The following is a 21,587-nucleotide window of genomic DNA, read 5'->3' on the forward strand; positions in this document are numbered from 1 at the left end:
CAGCAGCTCCCAGATCCTACGTAGATAAGTGGTGAGACTATGATTTAGTTATGCCAAAATCCCGTTACCTGTCTTAGTAGGACTGACACACATGACAGACTCTTGGGGTTTGTTCATTTCTTTTGTTACTTGCTCCAGAGACAAAAACAATTAACACTAACAGAAATGAAAATAATCTGTCTGACTTTCTCAGGATCGTAGTAATATGATCCATCAAAGCCCCTACCCTAGCACCCTTATCTCTACCACTGTGTGGAAGGAAGCTCACTGTACCTTGCCTGGTTTCCTGCCCACAACTACTCTGCCAGGATGATCTTTCATGAGTAAATCCCCCTCCTGGTAAAATCCTTTGTTGGCGTCCCTTGGTCCTTAGAAAAAGACAAGCCTTTATCACGACCTGTATAATCTGGCTCCTGCCTAAACTTGTCAGCTCTCTGTCACCCTTTGCTCTCAGCATTTCTACCACACTGGCCCTTCAGGACCTCCCCTTGACTGGGCTTCCTCTGTTGCAGCCTGCACAGCGTCTGCACCTGTTCTCTGCTGTGCATTCTCATCCCACTTCTCTCAGTTAACATCAGTTTGTGTGTGTCTGAACTTAAGCATGATTTCTCTCAAGAGGCTTGAACTGTTCACATCCCATTATTATAGACTGTCCTAGCTTGTTCTTCTCACTTTGAAGACGACATTTACAGTTTTATTTTTATTTATTTATTTCTGTTCTCCCTACCAGATTGTAAGCTCCAGAAAGACAGAAATTCTTTCCAGCTTTATCCATTTTTATATCCCCACAGTCCCTGATAAATAGTAGATAATAGCAATGAATATATGTAGGTTGAAAGGGATAACTAACATCCCTTCTAGAAATCGGGATTTTTGATCTGTGATTAATCTCCCTTGAAAGTTAAATGAAAAGAGAAAGCTAGAAATAAATTATATGAGCTAGATCCCTACTTGCTTAGTATATAACTTTATGTGTAATTCATTTATGAATCGATTCTTAGCTTTTCCGTTTAATGTTTAGAACCAGATCTCTAGTGATGCAACCAGTAAGTAGTGATGAAGTTCAAATAAGAGTGGGAAAGGGATGAAATGTTAGGAGAACCTTTTCCACTGCCAATAATATGTTTTTAAACTTGTTATTATGGAAAATTTCAAATATGGTGGTGGTTTAAATTTCCCACTCTTGTTTGAACTTCATCACTACTTACTGATTGTATCACTAGAGATCTGGTTCTAAACATTAAATGGAAAAGCTAAGAATCGATTCATAAATGAATTACACATAAAGTTATGTACTAAGCAAGTAGAGATCTAGCTCATATAATTTATTTCTAGCTAAAATTTCAGATATATACAGAGACAAACAGAGTAATATAGTAATCTGCAGGTACCCTATATACTTTGTCCTCTGATTTTATTTCTAGAAAAGATCCCAGGCATCATCATTTTTTGCTTAATTATTTCACTGTGTATTTCCAGAATACAACATTTTTTTAATTGAAATGTAATTGATTCATAATATTGTTAGTTTCAGGTATACTGCAGAGTGATTCAGTTATATTGTATTTTTCCAATTCTTTTCCATTTTAGGTTATTACAAGATATTGAATATAATTCCCTAGGGCTTCCCAGGTGGTGCTAGTAGTAAAGAACTTGCCTGCCAGTGCAGGAGACATAAGAGATGCGGGTTTGATCCCTGGTTTGGGATGATCCCCTGGAGGAGGGCGTGGCAACCCACTTCAGTGTTGTTGCCTAGAGAATCCCATGGACAGAGGAGCCTGGCAGGCTATGGTCCATAGGTTCGCAGAGATGGACATAACTGAAGCGACTTAGCATGCATACATGCATGCACTGTAAAGTAAATCCTGTTGATTATTTTATATATATCAAAGTGTATATATCTGTTAATGCCATACTCCTAATTTATCCCTCCTCCCATTTCCCCTTTGATAACCCTAAGTTTGTTTTCTGTGTCCAAGAATACTTTCTTTTAAATTGAAATACAATTGATTTACATTATTGTGTGAGTTTTAGCTCTACAGCAAAGTGATTCAGTAATATATACATATGTTTTGGATTATTTGTATCTGTTAATCCCATACCTTTAATTTGTCCTTCCCTGTCCCCTGTGGTAACCATAAGTTTGTTTTCTGTGTCTGTGAGTCTATTTCTGTTTTGAATATAGATACATTTGTATTATTTTTTAGATTCCACGTATAAGTGATATCATATAGTATCTGTCTTTATCTGACTTCCCTCACTTAGTATGATGTTCTCTAGCTCCATCCATGTTGCTGCAAGTGGCAATATTTCATTCTTTTTTGTGACTTCTTAAACCATTGTATCTTCTTAAACCATCATCTGTTGATGAGTACTTGGGTTCTTTCCATGTCTTGGTTATTGTAAATATGTTGCTGTGAACATTGGGGTGCATTTATCTTTTCAGATTAGAGTTTTCATCTTTTTTGGATTTATGCCCAGGAGTGAGATTGCTGGATCATGTGGTAACTCTATTTTTAGTTTTTTAAGAAACCTCCGTACTGTTTTTCATTGTGGCTGTACCAGTTTATATTCCCACTAATAGTGTAAGAGGGTTTCCTTTTCTCCACATTCTCTCCAGACTTTTTGCTCTGATGGTGGCCATTTTTAATTTGAATTTCTCAGCAATCAGTGATGTTGAGCGTCTTTTCATGATTTGTTGGCTATCTGTATGTCTTTTTTGAAGGAATGTCTGTTTAGGTCTTCTGTCCATCCTTTGATTTTGTTGTTTTTATTTATTTATTTATTATTATTTTTTTTTTTTTGATACTGAGTTGTATGAGCTGTTTGTACATTTTGGATATTGACTGTCAGTCACATCACTTGCAAATATTTTCTCCCAGTCTGTAGCCTGTGTTTCTGTTTTGTTGATAGTTTTCTTGACTGTAAAAAATCTTTTAAGTTTGACTAGGTCCCATTGGTTTATTTTTGCTTTTATTTGTTTTCCCTTGGAAGACTGATCTAAGAGAATATTGCATAATTTGAGACTATGAGGCTATTTGCCTGTGTTTTCTTCCAGAAGTTTTATGGTATCATGTCTTATACATAGAGGTCTTTGAAACAATTTTTTTTTTTTTGGCTTGTTTGTTTATGGTGTGAGGGTGTGTTCTAACATCATTGATTGACATGTAGCTGCCCAGCTTTCCTAGTGTCACTTGCTGAAAAGACCTTCTTTTCTCTATTCTGTATTCTCACCTCCTTTGTCAAGGATTAATTGACTGTAGGTATGTGGGTTTAGTTCTGGGCTCTTTATTCTGTAGTTTCGGTCTGTGTGTCTGTCTGTCATGTTTTTGTACAAGTACCATGCTGTTTTGATTACTGTAGCTTAGTAGTATTATCTGAAGTCCCAAAGCAGTCTGCAGATTTAATGCAGTTCCTGTCAAAATGCCTATGACATTTTTCACAGAACTAGAACAAATACTACTAAGATTTATATGGAACCACAAAAGGCCCAGAATTGCTAAAGCAGTCCTGTAGACAGAGGACACCTACAGAATACCTAACTATTGTGCCATTATTATGCTACCAAAGACACTAATAGTAATTCCTCAGTAGCATCAGATAACTAGTCAGTATTCAAATTTGCAGTTGTTTCATAAATGTCATAGTTTTTAAATTTATTTAACACAAGGGCCAGATAAAGTTCATGCACAGAGATTGGTTAATGTGTCTTTGAAGTTTCTTTTAATCTATAGGTTTCTTCTTTGTCTCTTAGATTTTTGCTCTATATTTGTTGAATAACCAAAGTTATTTGTCTTTTCAAGGTTTCCATAGTCTGAATTTTGCTAGGAACATCTGCATGGTGAGGTTTGACCACTCTCTTTGTCTTCTGTATTCCCTGTAAATTGGTATTTGGCTCTAGAGATGTGATCAAATTTGGTCTCGGGCCCTCATCTATGGCCGAGACTTTCATAGGTAGCATGGTGGTCTTCCACCAGGAAGCACATAACGTCTGGTGGACTCTCTTTTTGTGATATTAACAGTATCTATACTTAATGTCTAGCTTCACTAATTCACTAAGGGTTATAGAATTAGCTGTAGTACTTTAACAGAGAGAAACTTCTCCTTATCTACTGTTGGACCACTTCAATGTACCATCTGTATGAAAAATGGCAAGGTGGGGAGGGTGCTTGCTTCTTTCGCTTCTTCCCCCTCTTACACAGTTTCACAGTGAGTTGGAGACTGTTGCTACCTCTATGGTAAACTTTTTAGAGTCACTTTGTTTTGTTTTGTTTTCTCAGAAAAATACTATTTTTGAGTCACTTCCTAAAGTGAGCATGATAGAAGAAGGGTTTTTACCCAGCAGATATAGTTGAAATTGACCGTGTCCCAGCTGTGCTGGTTGAGCTGCCAGGCATAGTCCTTCTTGGGACCTTTGGCACTCATTTAAGTGCCCATGATGGCAGTGGGTATTGAAGGGTGGATAGAGGAGGACCAGAAAATAGAGAGGTGCTTGATTCTAATGTGTGTGAAAAGGAGGTGCAGGTCAGAAGCAACAGTTAGAACCAGACATGGAACAACAGACTGGTTCAAAATCTGGAAAGGAGTACATCAAGCCTGTATATTGTCACCCTGCTTATTTAACTTACTTGCAGAGTACATCATGTGAAATCCAAGGCTAGAAGACTCACAAGCTGGAATCAAGATTGTTGGAAGGAATATCAGCAACCTCAGATTTGCAGATGATACCACTCTAATGGCAAAAAGTGAAGAGGAACTAAAGAACCGCTGGATGAAGGTGAAAGAGGAGAGTGAAAAAGCTGGCTTAAAATTCAACATTCAAAAAATGAAGATCATGGCGTCCTGTCTTGTCATTGCATGGCAAATAGATGGAGGGAAAGTGGGAACAGTGGCAGATGTTATTTTCTTGGGTTCCAAAATCACTGCAGATGGTGACTGCAGCCATGAAATTAAAAGACACTTGCTTCTTGGAAGAAAAGCTATGGCCAACCTAGATAGCATATTAAAAAGCAGAGACGTCACTTTGCCAACAAAGGTCCATCTAGTCAAAGCTATGGTTTTTCTAGTAGTCATATATGGATGTGAGAGTTGGACCGTAAAGAAGGCTGAGCACTGAAGAACTGATGCTTTTGAACTGTGGTGTTGGAGAGGACTCTTGAGAGTCCCGTGGACTACAGGGAGATCAAACAAATCATAAATGAAATCAACCCTGAATATTCATTGGAAGAACTGATCTGGAAGCTCCAATACTTTGGCCACCTGATGCAAAGAGGCGAGTCATTGAAAAAGACCCTGATGCTGGGAAAGATTGAGGGCAAGAGGAGAAGGGGGCAGAGGAGGATGAGATAGTTGGATGGCATCACCAACCCAAAGGACATGAGTTTGAGTAAACTCCAGGAGATACTGAAGTGCAGGGAAGCCTGGCATGCTGCAGTCCATGGGGTCACAAAGAGTCAGACATGAGTTGGCGACTGAACAACAATAACCGTTTCTTACAGGTTACTGCTTCTCTGGTCCCTCTGAAGGATGATGGTGCAGACTTCATCATAAGAAAAAGGCCCAAGAAAGATTCTCAAGACTCGAGTTCTGGCTTATAGGTAGTATGGGTATGGGAACGTTCTCTAGGAATCTCCTTATAATAAATCCTTCTGGGTTTCTAGCTAGACAGTTTGGGAGAGCAGAGTGGAGAGTGTCCCAAAATCAAGAATCTGTATAGAAAGATACTAAGTCTGAAGCTTAAAGGTGATTTGATGTCTACACTGAAATGAATGTGAGAACATGTTTCAACGTAGACATGGGTTTTTCCTTGCTTTATAATATAATCTCTTGTTTCTCTTCTGTTTCAAACAATATATCAGTTATCTGTTGCTGCCTGACAAATTTAGCAGCTTAAATCGGCAACCATTTATTGTCTCTGTAGATCAGGAATCCTGGTGCAGCTTAGCTGAGTGCCTCTGGTTCAGGGTCTCTCATAGGTTGCGGTCACCATGTTGGTTGGGGCCTCAGTCATTTCAAGATTTGATGAGGGGAGGATCTGCTTCTGAACTCACCATATGACTGTTAGCAGGCCTCAGGTCTCCAGGCTGTCGGCCAGTGGTAACATTTCTTGCCACCAAGGCCTCTACAAAGAGCAGTTCATAGTGTAATACCTGGCATCCCTCAGAGAAGAACAAGAGAGGGTGTCCAGGATGGAAGCTACAGTCTTTGTAAACTTACAACTTATCTTGAAAGTGACTTCTCCTCATATCTACAGCAGTCTGTTCACTAAAAGCCTTTCACTAAATCTCACATTTAAACACAGGGGTAGTTCATAAGGTGGTGAATTCTAGAAGACGAGGATCCTTACAGGTTATGTTACATCCTCACTACCAGAAACAGTCAAAGTATTTAGATATCCTTAAAGACAGTATGCTTGCTTCAGGATAAGGAGTCATTCATTCCCTCCTGTAGATCAAAAGCAGCCCTTCCCCAAAATTTCCGTAAAAGCCTCCCACCTGCTCTCTTTATCTTGAGTCTTGGTCCCTCAACTCCATCTTCTTAAATGCAATCAGAAGAAGCTCTTCATCTCCAAGTCAGTCAGTCAGTTTCTCTCTCCCTGTCTGTCTCTGTCTCTGTCTGTCTGTCTGTCTGTCTGTCTGTCTGTCTGTCTCTCTCTCTCTCTCTCTCTCTCTCTCTCTCTCTCTCTCTCTCACACACACACACACACACACACACACATTCTTTCTGACCCGTTCTTATGGCCTCTGCCTCATCTGAGCTGCCATGTGGCTAACCCTCCTCTTTTTTAACTAAACACCTCTTTGTCATTCAAAATCAGACAGTCTCTGTAATCCCAAACTGAGTACACACCATTCCTGTGCGTACACCTGGGCTCTGTCAAAGCACTGTGTATTTACACTGTGTATGTTGAGCAACCTGTCTAGATTCTGTATGCAGTAAGGGTGTGGATGTCTTATTCACTTACGTTCCTAGAGACTAGCATTGCACCAAGAAAGGACAGAAATGGTATGGATGTAACAGAAGCAGAAGATACTAAGAATAGGTGGCAAAATTACACAGAAGAACTGTACACAAAAGATCTTCATGACCCAGATAACCACAGTGGTGTTATCACTCACCTAGAGCCAGACATCCTGGAATGAGAAGTCAAGTGGGCCTTAGGAAGCATCACTACGAACAAAGCTAGTGGAGGTGATGGAATCCCAGGTGAGCTATTTCAAATTCTAAAAGATGATGCTGTGAAAATGTTGCACTCAGTATGCCAGCAAATTTGGAAAACTCAGCAGTGGCCAAACAGGACTGGAAAAGTTCAGTTTTCATTTCAATCCCTAAGAAAGGAAATGCCAAAGAATGCTCAAACAACCACACAGTTGCACTCATCTCACATGCTAGCAAAGTAATGCTCAAAATTCTCCAAGCCAGTCTTCAACGGGACGTGAACTGTGAACTTCTAGATGTTCAAGCTGGATTTAGAAAAGGCAGAGGAACCAGAGATCAAAATGCCAACATTCGCTGGATCATCGAAAAAGCAAGAGAGTTCCAGAAAAACATCTGCTTTATTGACTACACCAAAGCCTTTGACTATGTGGATCACAACAAACTGTGGAAAATTCTTCAAGAGATGGGAATACCAGACCACCTGACCTGCCTCCTGAGAAATCTGTATGTAGGTCAAAAAGCAACAGTTAGAACTGGACATGGAACAACAGGCTGGTTCAAAATCGGGAAAAGAGTACATCAAGGCTGTATACTGTCACCCTGCTTATTTAACTTATATGCAGAGTACATCATGAGAAACGCTGGGCTGGATAAAGCACAAGCTGGAATCAAGATTGCCGGGAGAAATATCAATAACCTCAGATATGCAGATGACACCACCCTTATGGCAGAAAGTGAAGAAGAACGAAAGAGCCTGTTGATAAAAGTGAAAGAGGAGAGTGAAAAAGTTGGCTTAAAACTCCCAACATTGAGAAAACTAAGATAATGGCCTCCAGTCCCATCACTTCATGGCAAATAGATGGGAAAACAATGGAAACAGTGAGAGACTTTATTTTGGGGGGCTCCAAAATCATTGCAGATGGTGACTGCAGCCATGAAATTAAAAGACACTTGCTCCTTGGAAGAAAAGTTATGACCAACCTAGACAGCATATTAAAAAGCAGAGATATTGCTTTGCCAGCAAAGGTCCATCTAGTCAAAGCTATGGTTTTTCCAGTAATCATGTATGGATGTGAGAGTTGAACTGTAAAGAAAGCTGAGCACCGAAGACTTGATGCTTTTGAACTGTGGTGTTGGAGAAGACTCTTGAGGGTCCTTTGGACTGCAAGGAGATCCAACCAGTCCATCCTAAAGGAAATCAGTCCTGAATATTCATTGGAAGGACTGATGCTGAAGCTGAAAATCCAACACTTTGGCCACCTGATGCGAAGAACTGACTCATTTGAAAAGACCCTGATGCTGGGAAAGATTGAGGGCAGGAGGAGAAGGGGAAGACTGAAGATGATATGGTTGGATGGCATCACTGACTCGTTGAACGTGAGTTTGAGCCAGCTCTGGGAGTTGGTGATGGACAGGGAGGCCTGGCGTGCTACAGTGCACGGGGTCACAAAGAGTCAGACGTGATTGAGCAACTGAACTGAACTGACTTGAAGAAAGGAGCAGGAGCTCAGTGAATGTCTGTTGTTTGCGTGCATGTGAACTGAAGTACCGTTACAGAAGCACACGGTAGCCGGTGACAGTGGAAGGAGATGTCTTTCTGCTCTGCCCCTTCTCCTGCTCCGAGGGTGCTACCCTGCTGCTTCTAATTGAGAAATATCCCTAGAAGATTAATCAACATAAAGCATCCAGGCCTGCAGAAGGAGTGGAGTCTAGAAAGGGTAGCCTGTCTGGGACTCTGTTCTAGTTTCCTTAATCTAACCCTAGATTTCCCAGTGTGTGTATGAATAGGTAGGTCGTCACGCTTTTATCTGGGGAAACAAAAGAGACCTCTCAAGTTATGACTTCTTAAAAATAAACTTTATTTAGGAAAGAGTGACATACAGTAAAGTGTACCTATTTTAAATACACAGTTAAGTGAGTTTCACATTTACAGTTTTTTCCTACAGTTATATTTATAAATGTATTTTTCTCTTAAAACTTTTTTTTAATAATAGCCATTCTGGCAGCTGTGAGAATGGTATCTCGTTTCAATTTGTATTTCTGTAATAAATGGTGATATTGAGCATCTTTCCTTGTGCCTATATGTCTTCTTTAGAGAAATGTCTATTCAAGTCTTCTGCACATTTTTTGATTGGGTTTTTCATTTTTTTGATATTGAGTCTTACAAGCTATTTAAATACTTTGGATTTTAATTCCCTGTTGCTCCCATCATTTGCAAATATTTTCTCCCATTCTCTAGTTTGTCTTTTTGTTTTGTCTATGATTTCCATTGCCATGCAGCAGCTTTTAAGTTTAGTTGGGTTCCATTTGTTTATTTTTACTTTTATTTATTTTGTCTTAGGAGACAGATCCAAAAAAATATTGCCACTATTTATGTCAAAGAGTGTTCTGCCTTCATCGTCTTCTGACTTGCTCCCTGTATTAGTCCCTTTAGACGTCTCGTGAGTTAGTTATTTTTTCATGTCTTTCTCCAGTAGAAGTTTCAAGCAGTCTTCTCTCTGCTCTCAGCTCCTGGAGAACCTGGACTGTACCCAATTCAGTTAGTTTTGTGGTAATTCAGAGCATTTCATCACTCAGTGGAGCTCTCTACCAACCAGTTTATATTTAACTGAATGTGATTTCATGCCTTTTGATTTGGGAAAGAATATTACTCTTAGAATTTCTTCAGTGTTCGGTACTTTGTCTTTTGCAACAGTTTTTTTTTTTCCTTCAGTGATTCTCTAAATTCTACTCAAGTTAATACATAAAAATACTCATTTTGAGCAGTTATAAATGTTCACACTTTAATGGTATATTTAGCTATTTACCCTAAAGACAGTTCATTTGGAGTATCTTAACATGAAGCTAGCTACATGTATCTACCATCTAAATTATACTGTCTATAATTTGCTTAATTTCTAGGGTTCAACTACACGAATAGATCATGAAACAGCCAGTGTTTTGAGTTCTAGTAGCACACATTCTGCTCCTCGAAGGCTGACGAGTCATCTGGGAACCAAGGTAATAGATTATAAAGTCTTGTTGCTAGAACTCTGAGTACTTTTATTAAAACATTCTTCATTCTTCTTTTAAATTTAGCTAAAGAATTCTTTTGTTTCCATCATCACAGTCTCTTAAAGAAATGACAGCCCATTCTCTGCAAGTATCCTAAGGTCCAGTCCAAGCTGGCTTGCTCCCCCAAGCCCTCTCCCCCTTTCTGCCTTGGTGCCCTGTCTGCAGTGGTGCACCCCTCCACTTCCCACCCCACTGCAAGACGACCGTCAGAGTCCTCGCCAGCCTTCAGAACTCTTCTTGGGCTTTCCTTCTTTCCAAAACATTTTCTGATTTCCAGGGCCCTCTTGCCTACCCATGCAGTCTGTGTCTGCCTCCTTTGAATCAGTACATTTGGAGCACAGGAACTGTTTTTTAAACAGTATATTTTCTGTCACATCTAAATACTTCCTTGTTTTCATAGCATATTCCACATACTCTTTCTTTACTTTAGTAATGTAATGGCTCTGAGGAAAAGCATTACGGGACTAATGTCAATTTAAGAAACGAATTTTAGAGTAGCAGTGATATTATTAATATAAAGCTTAATCCTTTTAATAACTCACAATAGTTACTACTTGGGATCACTAGTGTGCCAGTAACTGCTAAAAGTTGTACATTTACTATCTCTAATCTCTTCAAAATCCCTTTGAATGTATTATTCTTGCCCCTCTTTGGAATGAGAATACTGAAGCCAAAAAGATGGTAATTAAATTAGAATTCCACCCTAATCTGTCCAACATCAATGAGTAGTTTTTACTATAAAGAAAACCTTTAATATTTAAGAGTACTGTTACTTGAAAACTGACAGCTTGAATACCATTTGCTTTTGGAGTGATTTATGCATGATAATATTAAGACCTTACTACATTTTTGAATGCCAGTTACTATCCTATACATGTGTTACTTTTTTTAATCTTCACAAAGAAAACCCTATTAGGTAAATTATTCCATTTTGCAACTGAGACAGCTGGACCTCAGAGAACTCCGATAACTTGGTTGTATCACACAGCTCACTTGCAAATAGTGGAGTCAGAATTTGAAAGCCTATTTTTTTTTTTCATTAGGAAGGCAGTCCTGTACTGCCTTCCTAATAAAACTTTCAAATCTAAGAGTAGTGTGTATGCACATTTAGAATAGAGTTTTTCAGCCTCAGCATTATTGGCTGGATGATTGCTCATTGCATTGTAGGGTGTTTAGCAGCATCCCTGGTCTTCACCCACTGAACGCCCAAAGTGTTTCCTCCCAAAGTGTGATGGCCAAAAATTTCTCCAAGACATTGCCAGAAGAGTCTCAAGGTGGCTAAAGTTGCCCCCGGTTTGGAACCACTAATTTATAGATATGATGCATTTATATAATAGCTCAACTTTTATATAGTAGCTCTTGCTTTAAAAAACTGCGGTTGATCACAGGACAGGATGACTGGGTGCTGTTTCCTGTTTCTAGTCTGCTTCTGAGTCAATTCTCAGAGTTTACAATAAGGAAGTGATGATGCTTATCAGCTGCTTCAAAAAAAAATTGAGTAAGAGTTTTGACTTTGTATCCCTATATGATCAGGGCATTTTTTTAATGACAAAATACTTTTACATGTGTAAGGGAGACATCATAATTTTAGGAATATTATAATCTGGTGAGGGTTAGCAATTGCTGAAAACTAGTACTTAGTAAATAGCAATTGCTAAAAAATATTTTCTCTTTATTGATTATGGTTGTAGATTTTAAAAAATAAAGTTTTTAATTGTGTAAAGAATTTTAGATAAACCACATTTCTTACTCTGTGTGTGTCGTTAGGTGTGTGTGTGTGTGTGTGGTGGGTGGGGGAGATGTGAGAGGGAAAGAGAGAAATCGGCTGATTGTCTTTCGTTATAATAACGGATTATCACCCGCTGATCCAGACAATAGCTGTTTAGGTATGCAAGAACCTACTGTCTCCTTATGACTATATACTACCACTACTAATATTTACTTATAAGCAAGACGGTGATGATGATTATAGCATATGGATTTTGAAATAACACTCATTAACTTCATCCTGGAAAGAAGTTTTTGTTTCTGTTTTGTTTGAATTACAATTAATATCCCATTCGTCACTTCATTGGTGTTGGCTTTTGGCTATTAAAGTCATAATTTTGTTTCTAAACTCATTTGGCCCACAGGTGGAAATGGTGTATTCATTGTTGTCAATGCTTGGTACTCATGATAAGGATGATATGTCGCGAACTTTGCTAGCTATGTCTAGCTCCCAAGACAGCTGTATATCCATGCGACAGTCTGGATGTCTTCCTCTCCTCATCCAGCTTTTACATGGCAATGACAAGGACTCTGTGTTGCTGGGAAATTCCCGGGGCAGTAAGGAGGCTCGGGCCAGGGCCAGCGCAGCGCTCCACAACATCATCCACTCACAGCCCGATGACAAGAGGGGCAGGCGTGAGATCCGAGTCCTCCATCTTTTGGAGCAGATACGAGCATACTGTGAAGCCTGCTGGGAGTGGCAGGAAGCCCACGAACAAGGCCTGGACCAGGACAGAAATCCAAGTACGTTCCATACGGTGCATGTGACAAAGCAAATGTAAAAGTTTTTGAAATGAAAAGCTTTTTAATTAGGATGGTGTCTTTATGAATCAGAGTGGGAAATTCAGATTAGCTACCTACACTGCTCACACAGTTCAAAGCTTAATTTCTCTATTTCCCTAGAAAAAAAAACTAGCAAAGGAAAATGTTGTGTGTCCTACAGTGCAACCAGAAAAGAACAGAAAATCCAAGTAGACGTAAACACTCATAGCGTAGTTGATACAGAAAGAACTTGAGCGATTATGTTCTCCTCTCGAGATTAAGCTCAGGAAGGTGACTTTACGTAAGTTCCTTCAGCTGTGAGTGACCAAGCTGTTCTCTCATATTCGCACATCACTTTACTCAGTGGACGCAGAGCTGTGTTATATCCGTTATTTGATCCTTACAACAACCTTGTGAAGTAGGAAGAGAAGATATCATCTTCATTTTACAGATGAAGAGACTGAGGTTCAGAGAGGCTAAAAGATTTGCCTGTGGCTTCACAGATAGGTGGTGGGTGGATCTAGGATCAGGGGCCAGACCTCCTGCCTCTCAGCCCAGTGTTCTTCTCACTACCCCATCTGTCTTCAGGCCTTGGGGCCCCAGTTGCTGGGGTGATCAGCCACCCAGCTCTTTTCTCAGGGAGAAACCCTCTCCCCCAGGAGCAGGGGTCATGGGAGTTGGGACCCTTGGGGAGATAACTTGCTTCATTCCTATAGGAAGAACCAAAAGCAGTAAGAATATAAGGTAAGACCTCCTTTCACCTGCTAAGAACCCACACATAGACATACACCCAACAAAGGACTATCGAATCAATATCTCGATTGGGGGAGCAGGAGGAAGACTGATGATGAGAACTTGATCTGTAAAGATTCAGTAGATTTCTCTTAGGGTTAGGTATAAAGGTGAATTTATTACAAATTAAACATTTTTCAACAATAAGAATATCACAGAAATGTCCTTTCTGTTTGTCCTAGGGCCAGGGAGAATTAATACGTTGCTTTACTGGGAAAACATTATCTTTATGGATCGTTTTCTTTGGCTGTCCACAATTATGTAATGACTTGTATTGTGTGCTCTTAATACCTGTCCTCAGAAAAGTTAAATAGAATAAATATGATTACTTCTGAAAAATAGATTGGTTTTTAAATTTTTGTTTCAAGTAACAGTTTTGAAACTTTATGCATAATATTAAATGTGCAAGTACATTTTCTTAGACACTTTTCCTTTAAATTTTTATTTACTATCTGGTATCTATATAATAAGCTTTCTCTACTAGAGTTGCACTAGGTTTCTCTATACATTTCTATATAGCCATGTGCCTTTCAGTTGAAAATAAAGATTATAAGTAAATAGTTTTATACTAAAATGTTTTTATTATTTCAAATAACCAATATTATTTTTAAGTTATTAGTTGAATTATAGCATAAACCTACATGGGAGTTAGTCCAACAGACTTGGTCAAAGGCTGATGAGAGGTAAACATTTTTATGGAACCAAAAAAAGCGCTTTACCTATATTTTCCTTTCTGTGTGTGTAGCATTGATTCATCTTTTCAGCAAATACTTGTTGATTCACTAAGCTACCATGCATGAGAAGTATATCAACAAACTCTGAGTATTTTTTAGATATAATAAACATCACTACTTTGAGAAAACAAAGCATTATGGTTTATGTCAATTTTATTTTTCAGTGCCAGCTCCTGTTGAACATCAGATCTGTCCTGCTGTGTGTGTTCTAATGAAACTTTCGTTTGATGAAGAGCATAGACATGCAATGAATGAACTTGGTAAGATAAAAATGTTTCTTAATGCCATAGAAGAATCCTGAAGACTTTTCGTCATTGTTAAATTAGTATATAAGGCCACTAACTTCTATTACCATCTGATTCCTCCTTGTAGCAAGTGACTCTGGTTTCCAGAGAAGACAATGTCCTAAGTGACAGAAACTGCTACCCTTTTATAACGTAACTTGGGTTTTTAAAATCTTAGCCAGAGATGGGCAAAAATAAATAAATGGGCCACTCTTGCCAATATTGTCAAGGTAGACCCTGGGTGACAGTCAGTGGGAGGGTAATTTGAATCATTTTGAGATGTGATGATATGGAGCTTTGTAATTATCCTTGAACTCAGTCACTTCTGATAGACACAGGAAGGAATTATTATTAAGATTCTCATTTATCTTCATGGTTATCCATACTTTACTGAATTTTCATGATAAGCAGTGTGGTTGGTATCTCTGAAACTCATTAATAATGGAAAAGCATTATTCTCTAATTTATGTTAGGAAACATTCCATTAATTTGGAAGGATTACTCTCAGTGTGTGTTCTCACATACTCTGAACCTTATAAAACCTGCCTCTGTGGCCCCCACTGTTCATGTGATGGTTTCTCTTTGATTTCTAGGTTCATTTTGTACATGTGGTTTTTGTAAGTTGCGTCGTGCTGAGCCATCCCATGTGGACCTGGATCGCTCTAGCTGAGCCACAAGCGAGAGCATGCACTGCGTCTCCATCTTAGTGTAGCTGTGCCCTTGCGTTTTGTGCTGTTTACGTTGCCTTCCATTCCAGCCCCCACTTGTGTCCCTGCCACACTTACCATTTTCATTCATCATTTATCTTAAAAGTGACAAAGTCGTGAGTCTCTTAAAACACAGAGAACCTGAACGGCTGAAAATGAGTGCTGTCTCCTTCAGATCGTCACTTTGGGAGGCTGTGTATACTTGGTCTCCACCTGCCCCCAGCTGTACTTTTCTCCCCACAGGCCCTAGCCCACTTGATTCTCTTTCCTTATTCCCCAGGTTCCTGTGAAATTGAGTATGCACTTGTGAGTTCTCCCCTCCTCAATACAATGCAGCATTGGTGAAATCTCAAGTTTGGGTGTTTTTTTTAACACTCGTAATAATGGGGGAAATAATGAACAAACAGGAAAACTAATCCGGTTTTAAGCTCCCACAAATGTTTTTCCTAAATGTCCCTGTGTTCCAATGAACTGTAGACTAGGACTGACCCACATTAATCATCTGAATTTCCAAGTGAAATCTAGACTCAGTATTTGTTCCTCTTCCTTCTTCAGGTAGGAAGGCTACCCGGGGCATTTCATCCCAGGAGCTAGGGCAGGGGCTTTCAGGTGAGGAGCAGGACGGGGCCTCTGGGGGTGTGACTGTGGGGATGTAGCCACAGGGGATTACCTTTTCACTCCTAGCCTCTGACTTTGCGTTGGAGCCAAAGAAGGAACAAGGTGTGTAGACTGTGGATAGATACAGTCAGGTAGCACAAGGGATCTGACAGTGAGGGAGAGGAGGAAACTATCCCTCACTGTCAGATAGGGACTTCATCTACTAAGTCCCAAGTAGATGAAGAAAAATTCCTAAGCCCAGTCAGCTAGGACTGTCTTTAGTAGATGCAAGAAAATTCTACAACTGTTAGGGTCATTTAAGTTTGCAACTATTAGTGTTGCAAGTTTTAGACTATAATACCAGGAATGTACACATTTATTAATTTCCAACTCCATCCTAGAAACTGTGCTAGGCACTAGATACAGAAAGGATTAATATGTGGTCCTGATTTTCAAGGAACGCATAGTTAATATGCATTGGTGTTTCCCACACTAGATGCTGATGCTCACCAGGGCCAGTGGTCAGAACGTGTACTTCTCTGGCCCATGGTAAGCAAGCTTAGGAAAATAGAATCTCCAGAGCAGGGGACCTAGGAATCAAATCCAGTAAGTGGCCCAGGTGATTCTTAGGATCAGGAGATTTTGTGAAACTACCAATATATAGAGTATTGTTGCTGAGCCCTACCTGTTTTAGAATGAGGTATTTCATGCTAATGGTGACTATCTAAACCAAGTAAAAGAAAAGTAATATACTTTTTTAAAAATTCTGTCATCTTTCTACTGTCTTGTTTTGGTAAGTTTAAGGATTTTGGTAAATGTCACCTGAAGACATTGATCGTCTACTATCAATAAGGTTATGAGATACCATACGCAGTAATATTTGGTTCATCTGGACCACTGTTCTCTAACACAGACACCAAGAAAATGTGGAAGGATGTGCTCATGACCTTTACATTACCTTGAAACATCCTAGTATTTCTTAGGGCAACCAATTTTTTTCCTATCTGTTATGAATTCACATCATATTTTTGTGAATCCATTTTTAAAGTGTATAAATTCTTTGCCTTAAAGTTCACTGGAAGTTTTTTTTTTTTTTTTTTTAACTCCTGGAAATCATAAAGGGTCTCTCTCTTTTATCTAATACGCTGTTTTATTGAATGTTCTTTTTTCATTAGCACATTCTTCATCATTTTATTGGCATTAATCAGGTTCTTTTTCAGAGTCAAGTCCTAAGATTTTTGGTTTTCCCATACAAAAGTAGTCAAGGGCCTTCTTGGGAGGTTCTTGAGATTATTGCACATGTTACTGTCTTAGAACAGTGTCACAGATGCTGCTGTACTGGGCAGGATTTTATGTAGCCATGAAGCAGAGTGTGCTCTGTATGGCTTTGACGGTCCCCTTTATAATCCTCAAGATTTGGTGATCAGTACACAAGGCTACTGTCTTTAAGTCAGCAGTGACTCCCAGGCCTGTTTCCTAGTCAAGACTCTAGTCCCTCCTCCTTTGCTGAAGGAGTAAGGGGTGGGCCTTTCTGAAGCTCCCTACTAGGCTTTCTTCCATTCACTCTCCCTAGGCTATAAGCTCTGCTACATGGCTTCCCTGACAGTGTTTTTCAAAGTAAGTAAAGTAAGTAAAGTCGCTCAGTCGTGTCTGACTCTTTGCGACCCCATGGACTGTAGCCTACCAGGCTCCTCCCTCCATGGGATTCTCCAGGCAAGAATACTGGAGTGGGTTGCCATTGCCTTCTCCAGGGGATCTTCCCGATCCAGGGATTGAACCCGGGTCTCCTGCATTCCAGGCAGACGCTTTAACCTCTGAGCCACCAGGGAAGCCAACTCACATCGTAATCCACGTTCCCTCTCCTGAGATTTACACACATTTTCGTACTGCTCCTCCAGCATTTTCACCGAGATGATTTTTCAGACATTTCTGACTCAACTGACAGAAACTGAGTCTGTCTCCTCCATCCCCAAAACTGTCTCTTGACCAGGGTTCCTTTTCTCAGACAGTAGCCTTCCCGTCAACCCACTTGCTGAAGCCAAAATCTTAGACGACACCGTCGACTCTGTTCCTGTCCCCTATATCTGCTAACTGTTTTAATTCTGGCTCTTAATACATCTTACACCACTGCTAATCTTTTTATCCCCAGCACAAGCAAAGCCTCTTTCTTCACTGCTAGTCTCCCATAGTTTGTCTTACTTGACTCCCTACTTCCCATCGTAATCATTTCAATAGCCTTAATCATAGGAATCTGTTTAGAACATGCATCTGATTATTCTTTTCTGCTGCATTAAATCCTTGGTGAGGTACACAGTCTTGTATTACCTGGCATTTTTGTAGTCCCTCCTTGTTGCTGTCTTTTAATGTCTCAGGCCCAGCAGCCCTTACACGTGCTCTTTTATCTGCTTGAAATTCTTACTGTGTCTCCTCTACCCTTCTTAGATGGTCATTCATCCTTTAAGTCTCAAGTTAAACCTTAATTCCTCAGCCATTTTCTTGATCCTTCCAGTCTACATTAGGTTTGCCTGTTATCACGCCCCGTGCTTCTACACAGTCATGACATTTAAATTAGTTGTTCGATGGTGCTCTGTGCTAATCTGTAAGCTCCATAAAGACATTGGTTGTTTTGTTCATGGGCTGTTTTGTTCATGGGCTGTTTATCTTTCCCATCATCATGGGTGGATGGAGGAAAATCTTCCTAAATATGGTTTGCATTGGCCTTAACCAAATTAATTTTTATTCATCTACATTCAGACTTAACTGTCATTGGTGGCAGTTATAAAGATTCACACAAATGTTCCAAGAGTTAAATCCCTGGCTTGGCATTCTTGACCCAGAATTGAACTTGGTCTGTTTTGCAGACTTGCTGATTGCTCTGCATACTGATCCTTTCTAGATTATTTACAAAAATGACGAATGTTCAGAACTTCTTTCAGATTAATGACCTAACAGTTTAGACTTACAGTATCTAAGAATTACCTGTTTATATTCATCATCTCTTTTTCTGTCTTAGCTAACAGGATCTCCAGTTTCATAATGATTATATTGATGACGAGTACTATTTTGAATAACTTCCATATGCGTTTTTCTTTTTCTTTTTATTCACTCCCGCACCATCTTGCTTCACCTTTTGTCCTTCTGTTTTGTGTTGTCTTTCTACCCCGTCCTGTATGTCTTTTCCTTTCCTTTCCCTTCATTTTCCTCCCTGCCTTCCTACTGTTGACCACTGTGGACATTGTTAAGTATACCCAGTGGTGGGAATCAAGGGGAAAGAAGATACTAAATCCTAGTATTGGTATTTGACACTTGTGTGTATCAAAGAAAAATAAGAATTTAAAAAGAAAAACCATAAAAATGGTTCTATTCAGCTTAGTAATAAGTTGAACAGGTAATTCTTTTTCATAAAAAACAACAATAAGCTTTGCTTCCTGCACTATTTCACTTAGAAGTTTTAGTATTCCTAATGATACTAAAAATTATTTTGGAGATAAAAATATATTAAAGTAATTAGGCCATAGTGTGTGACAGTCCTAGTAATGAAGTTACCTTTTTCTCCTTACATTCAGGAGGACCTAATAGTGGAATATAGTCTTCTTCTTCCTTGACAGGATGCAGCATATTACAGTAAATAGAGTGTAATATTCATTTTATCCAGTAAGACAGGGCTGGAGGGTGGAGAAACTGGCAGAAAATGAAATAGTTGTCGCTCGTACTTGATAAGTGTATTACACAAGAGTGCTTTATAACATTTTTTGTAGCTTGTAATTCTGAAGACAGAGTTAAACTCATTCTTTGAGATTTTTCCCTAGTAATTTATAAACTTGGTACCCATTTGTGTTATTTTAGATTATTGACTTTTTCCTCTTGCCCTTTTTAAATTAGGGGGACTACAGGCCATTGCAGAATTATTGCAAGTGGACTGTGAAATGTATGGGCTTACTAATGACCACTACAGTATTACTTTAAGACGATATGCAGGAATGGCTTTGACAAACTTGACTTTCGGAGATGTAGCTAACAAGGTATGTTTTATAAGATCGATTTCTTAAGGTAGCTCTGGTATGAGCTTTTTTAATATACAGACTACTTTTCACTGACTTCTTTTTTGTCACTCTCGTCATTAAACACTGACTAATAAAAACTTGTACTTTATATTCCACTGCATATCCGTACTCATTTGATGTCTAATGCCTAAACAAAGGCAAAAGATGGAACGCAGAAGTGAACTTACGTCATCACATTTAAAATTCTGTTCCTGGGCAGACTTCCCTGGTGGTCCCGCAGTTAAGACTCCACTCTACCACTGTAGGGAGCACAGGTTCAATCCCCGATTGGGGAATTAGGATCCCATTTACTACCTAGTGAGACAAAAAAAGTAATTTAAAAAAAAATACTGTTCTTGGGAATGATAGCAAAAATCTGGAAATCTTGATGATTGGTGAAAGTGTCAGACACATATTAGTTCCATCCAAATAAAAGACTTTACATTCAAACCCTTTTCTTATCATTTCTTATTATTTATTCACTTTATTTTTCCAGTTTGCCAAGAAAGGAATGAATATTGCAAAGGATTAGGAGGGTGTTTGTCTTTCATTTATGTAATTTATGGTTCTAGTTCTCGTATGGGTGGCTGCAGGTTGCCTTGTTACTAACCCGTGTAATCTTTGACTTTCTAGGCTACTCTCTGCTCTATGAAAGGCTGCATGAGAGCACTCGTGGCTCAGCTCCAGTCCGAGAGTGAGGACTTGCAGCAGGTACTCCTCAGATTCCACGTGGTTTTCTTGGATATTAGTGGCTTAACACCCTGACTTAGGTTAATGTAAGCTATGACTCAGTATTCAGCATCTCATGTTTAAATTGTGGCTGCATTAACACCAGAATAGAGGAAAAGAATTTTATTTTAGACTTCCTTTTGGCTCTATATTAGCTTTAAGAAGAAATGTATTTATTAATAGATTTATTCTCTTACTTTTGGGCTTCCCAGGTGGTGCCTATGGTAAAGAACCCACCTGCCAGTGCAGGAGACAAGAGAGACATGGGTTTGACCTCTGGGTTGGGAAAATCCCCTGGAGGAGGGCAAGGCAATCCATTCCAGTATTCTTGCCTGGACAGTCCCATGGACAGAGGAGCCTGGTGGGCTACAGTCTATAGGGTTGCAAAGAGTCAGACACGACTGAAACAACTTAACACGCATGCACACTCTCTTACTTTTAACCTTAAGAACAAGAAAGCAACTAGTGTAAATAATTTTATAAACAAACTATTCTAAAATTGATCCATTTGCAGGTTATTGCGAGTGTTTTGAGGAATCTGTCTTGGAGAGCAGATGTAAATAGTAAAAAGACTTTGCGTGAAGTTGGAAGTGTGAAAGCACTGATGGAATGTGCTTTGGAAGTGAAAAAGGTACCTTTGAGAACATTTGGTATTACCATATGCATTTCATCTTTGGATACTTTTTTGCTGCCCCCTCCCACCTCTGAGACTCACTAATTTCTGACCCTCTTAGCTTACCAATCCCAAGACTTAGAATGCTCCAAACTCTGCAAGTATTAAGGCAGACAAGCCTACAAGGTGACCTAGTGTAAATCGGGGTGTTTCAGCTCTGTTGACATCTTGGACAGATAAGTCTTTGTTTGGGGGTACTGATCTGTGCCTTGTAGGATGTTTAGCAGCATTCCTGGCCTTTGCCCACTAAATGCTGACATACCTTCCCCTCAGTCATAATAATCAGA

At 39.4% G+C, this 21,587-nt stretch overlaps 1 protein-coding gene across 7 annotated transcripts in view; it reads left to right on the forward strand.

Moving 5' to 3' along the window:
• The window catches only part of APC (APC regulator of WNT signaling pathway), an 80,281-nt gene that overhangs the window by 44,419 nt on the left and 14,275 nt on the right, over window positions 1-21,587 (forward strand). For 2 of the 7 annotated variants that reach the window (XM_068966114.1, XM_068966116.1), the window contains 7 exons: window positions 10,060-10,158; window positions 12,345-12,723; window positions 14,432-14,527; window positions 15,814-15,867; window positions 19,738-19,877; window positions 20,532-20,609; window positions 21,142-21,258. In XM_068966114.1, coding sequence (XP_068822215.1) covers window positions 10,060-10,158; window positions 12,345-12,723; window positions 14,432-14,527; window positions 15,814-15,867; window positions 19,738-19,877; window positions 20,532-20,609; window positions 21,142-21,258 — 963 coding nt within the window. The remainder of the gene's footprint in view (window positions 1-10,059; window positions 10,159-12,344; window positions 12,724-14,431; window positions 14,528-15,813; window positions 15,868-19,737; window positions 19,878-20,531; window positions 20,610-21,141; window positions 21,259-21,587) is intronic. The other 5 variants (XM_068966115.1, XM_068966117.1, XM_068966119.1 and 2 more) reach the window with 3 other exon arrangements.

This window comes from Capricornis sumatraensis, chromosome 2 (assembly GCF_032405125.1).
Source record: "Capricornis sumatraensis isolate serow.1 chromosome 2, serow.2, whole genome shotgun sequence".
Taxonomy (NCBI): Eukaryota; Metazoa; Chordata; class Mammalia; order Artiodactyla; family Bovidae; genus Capricornis; species Capricornis sumatraensis.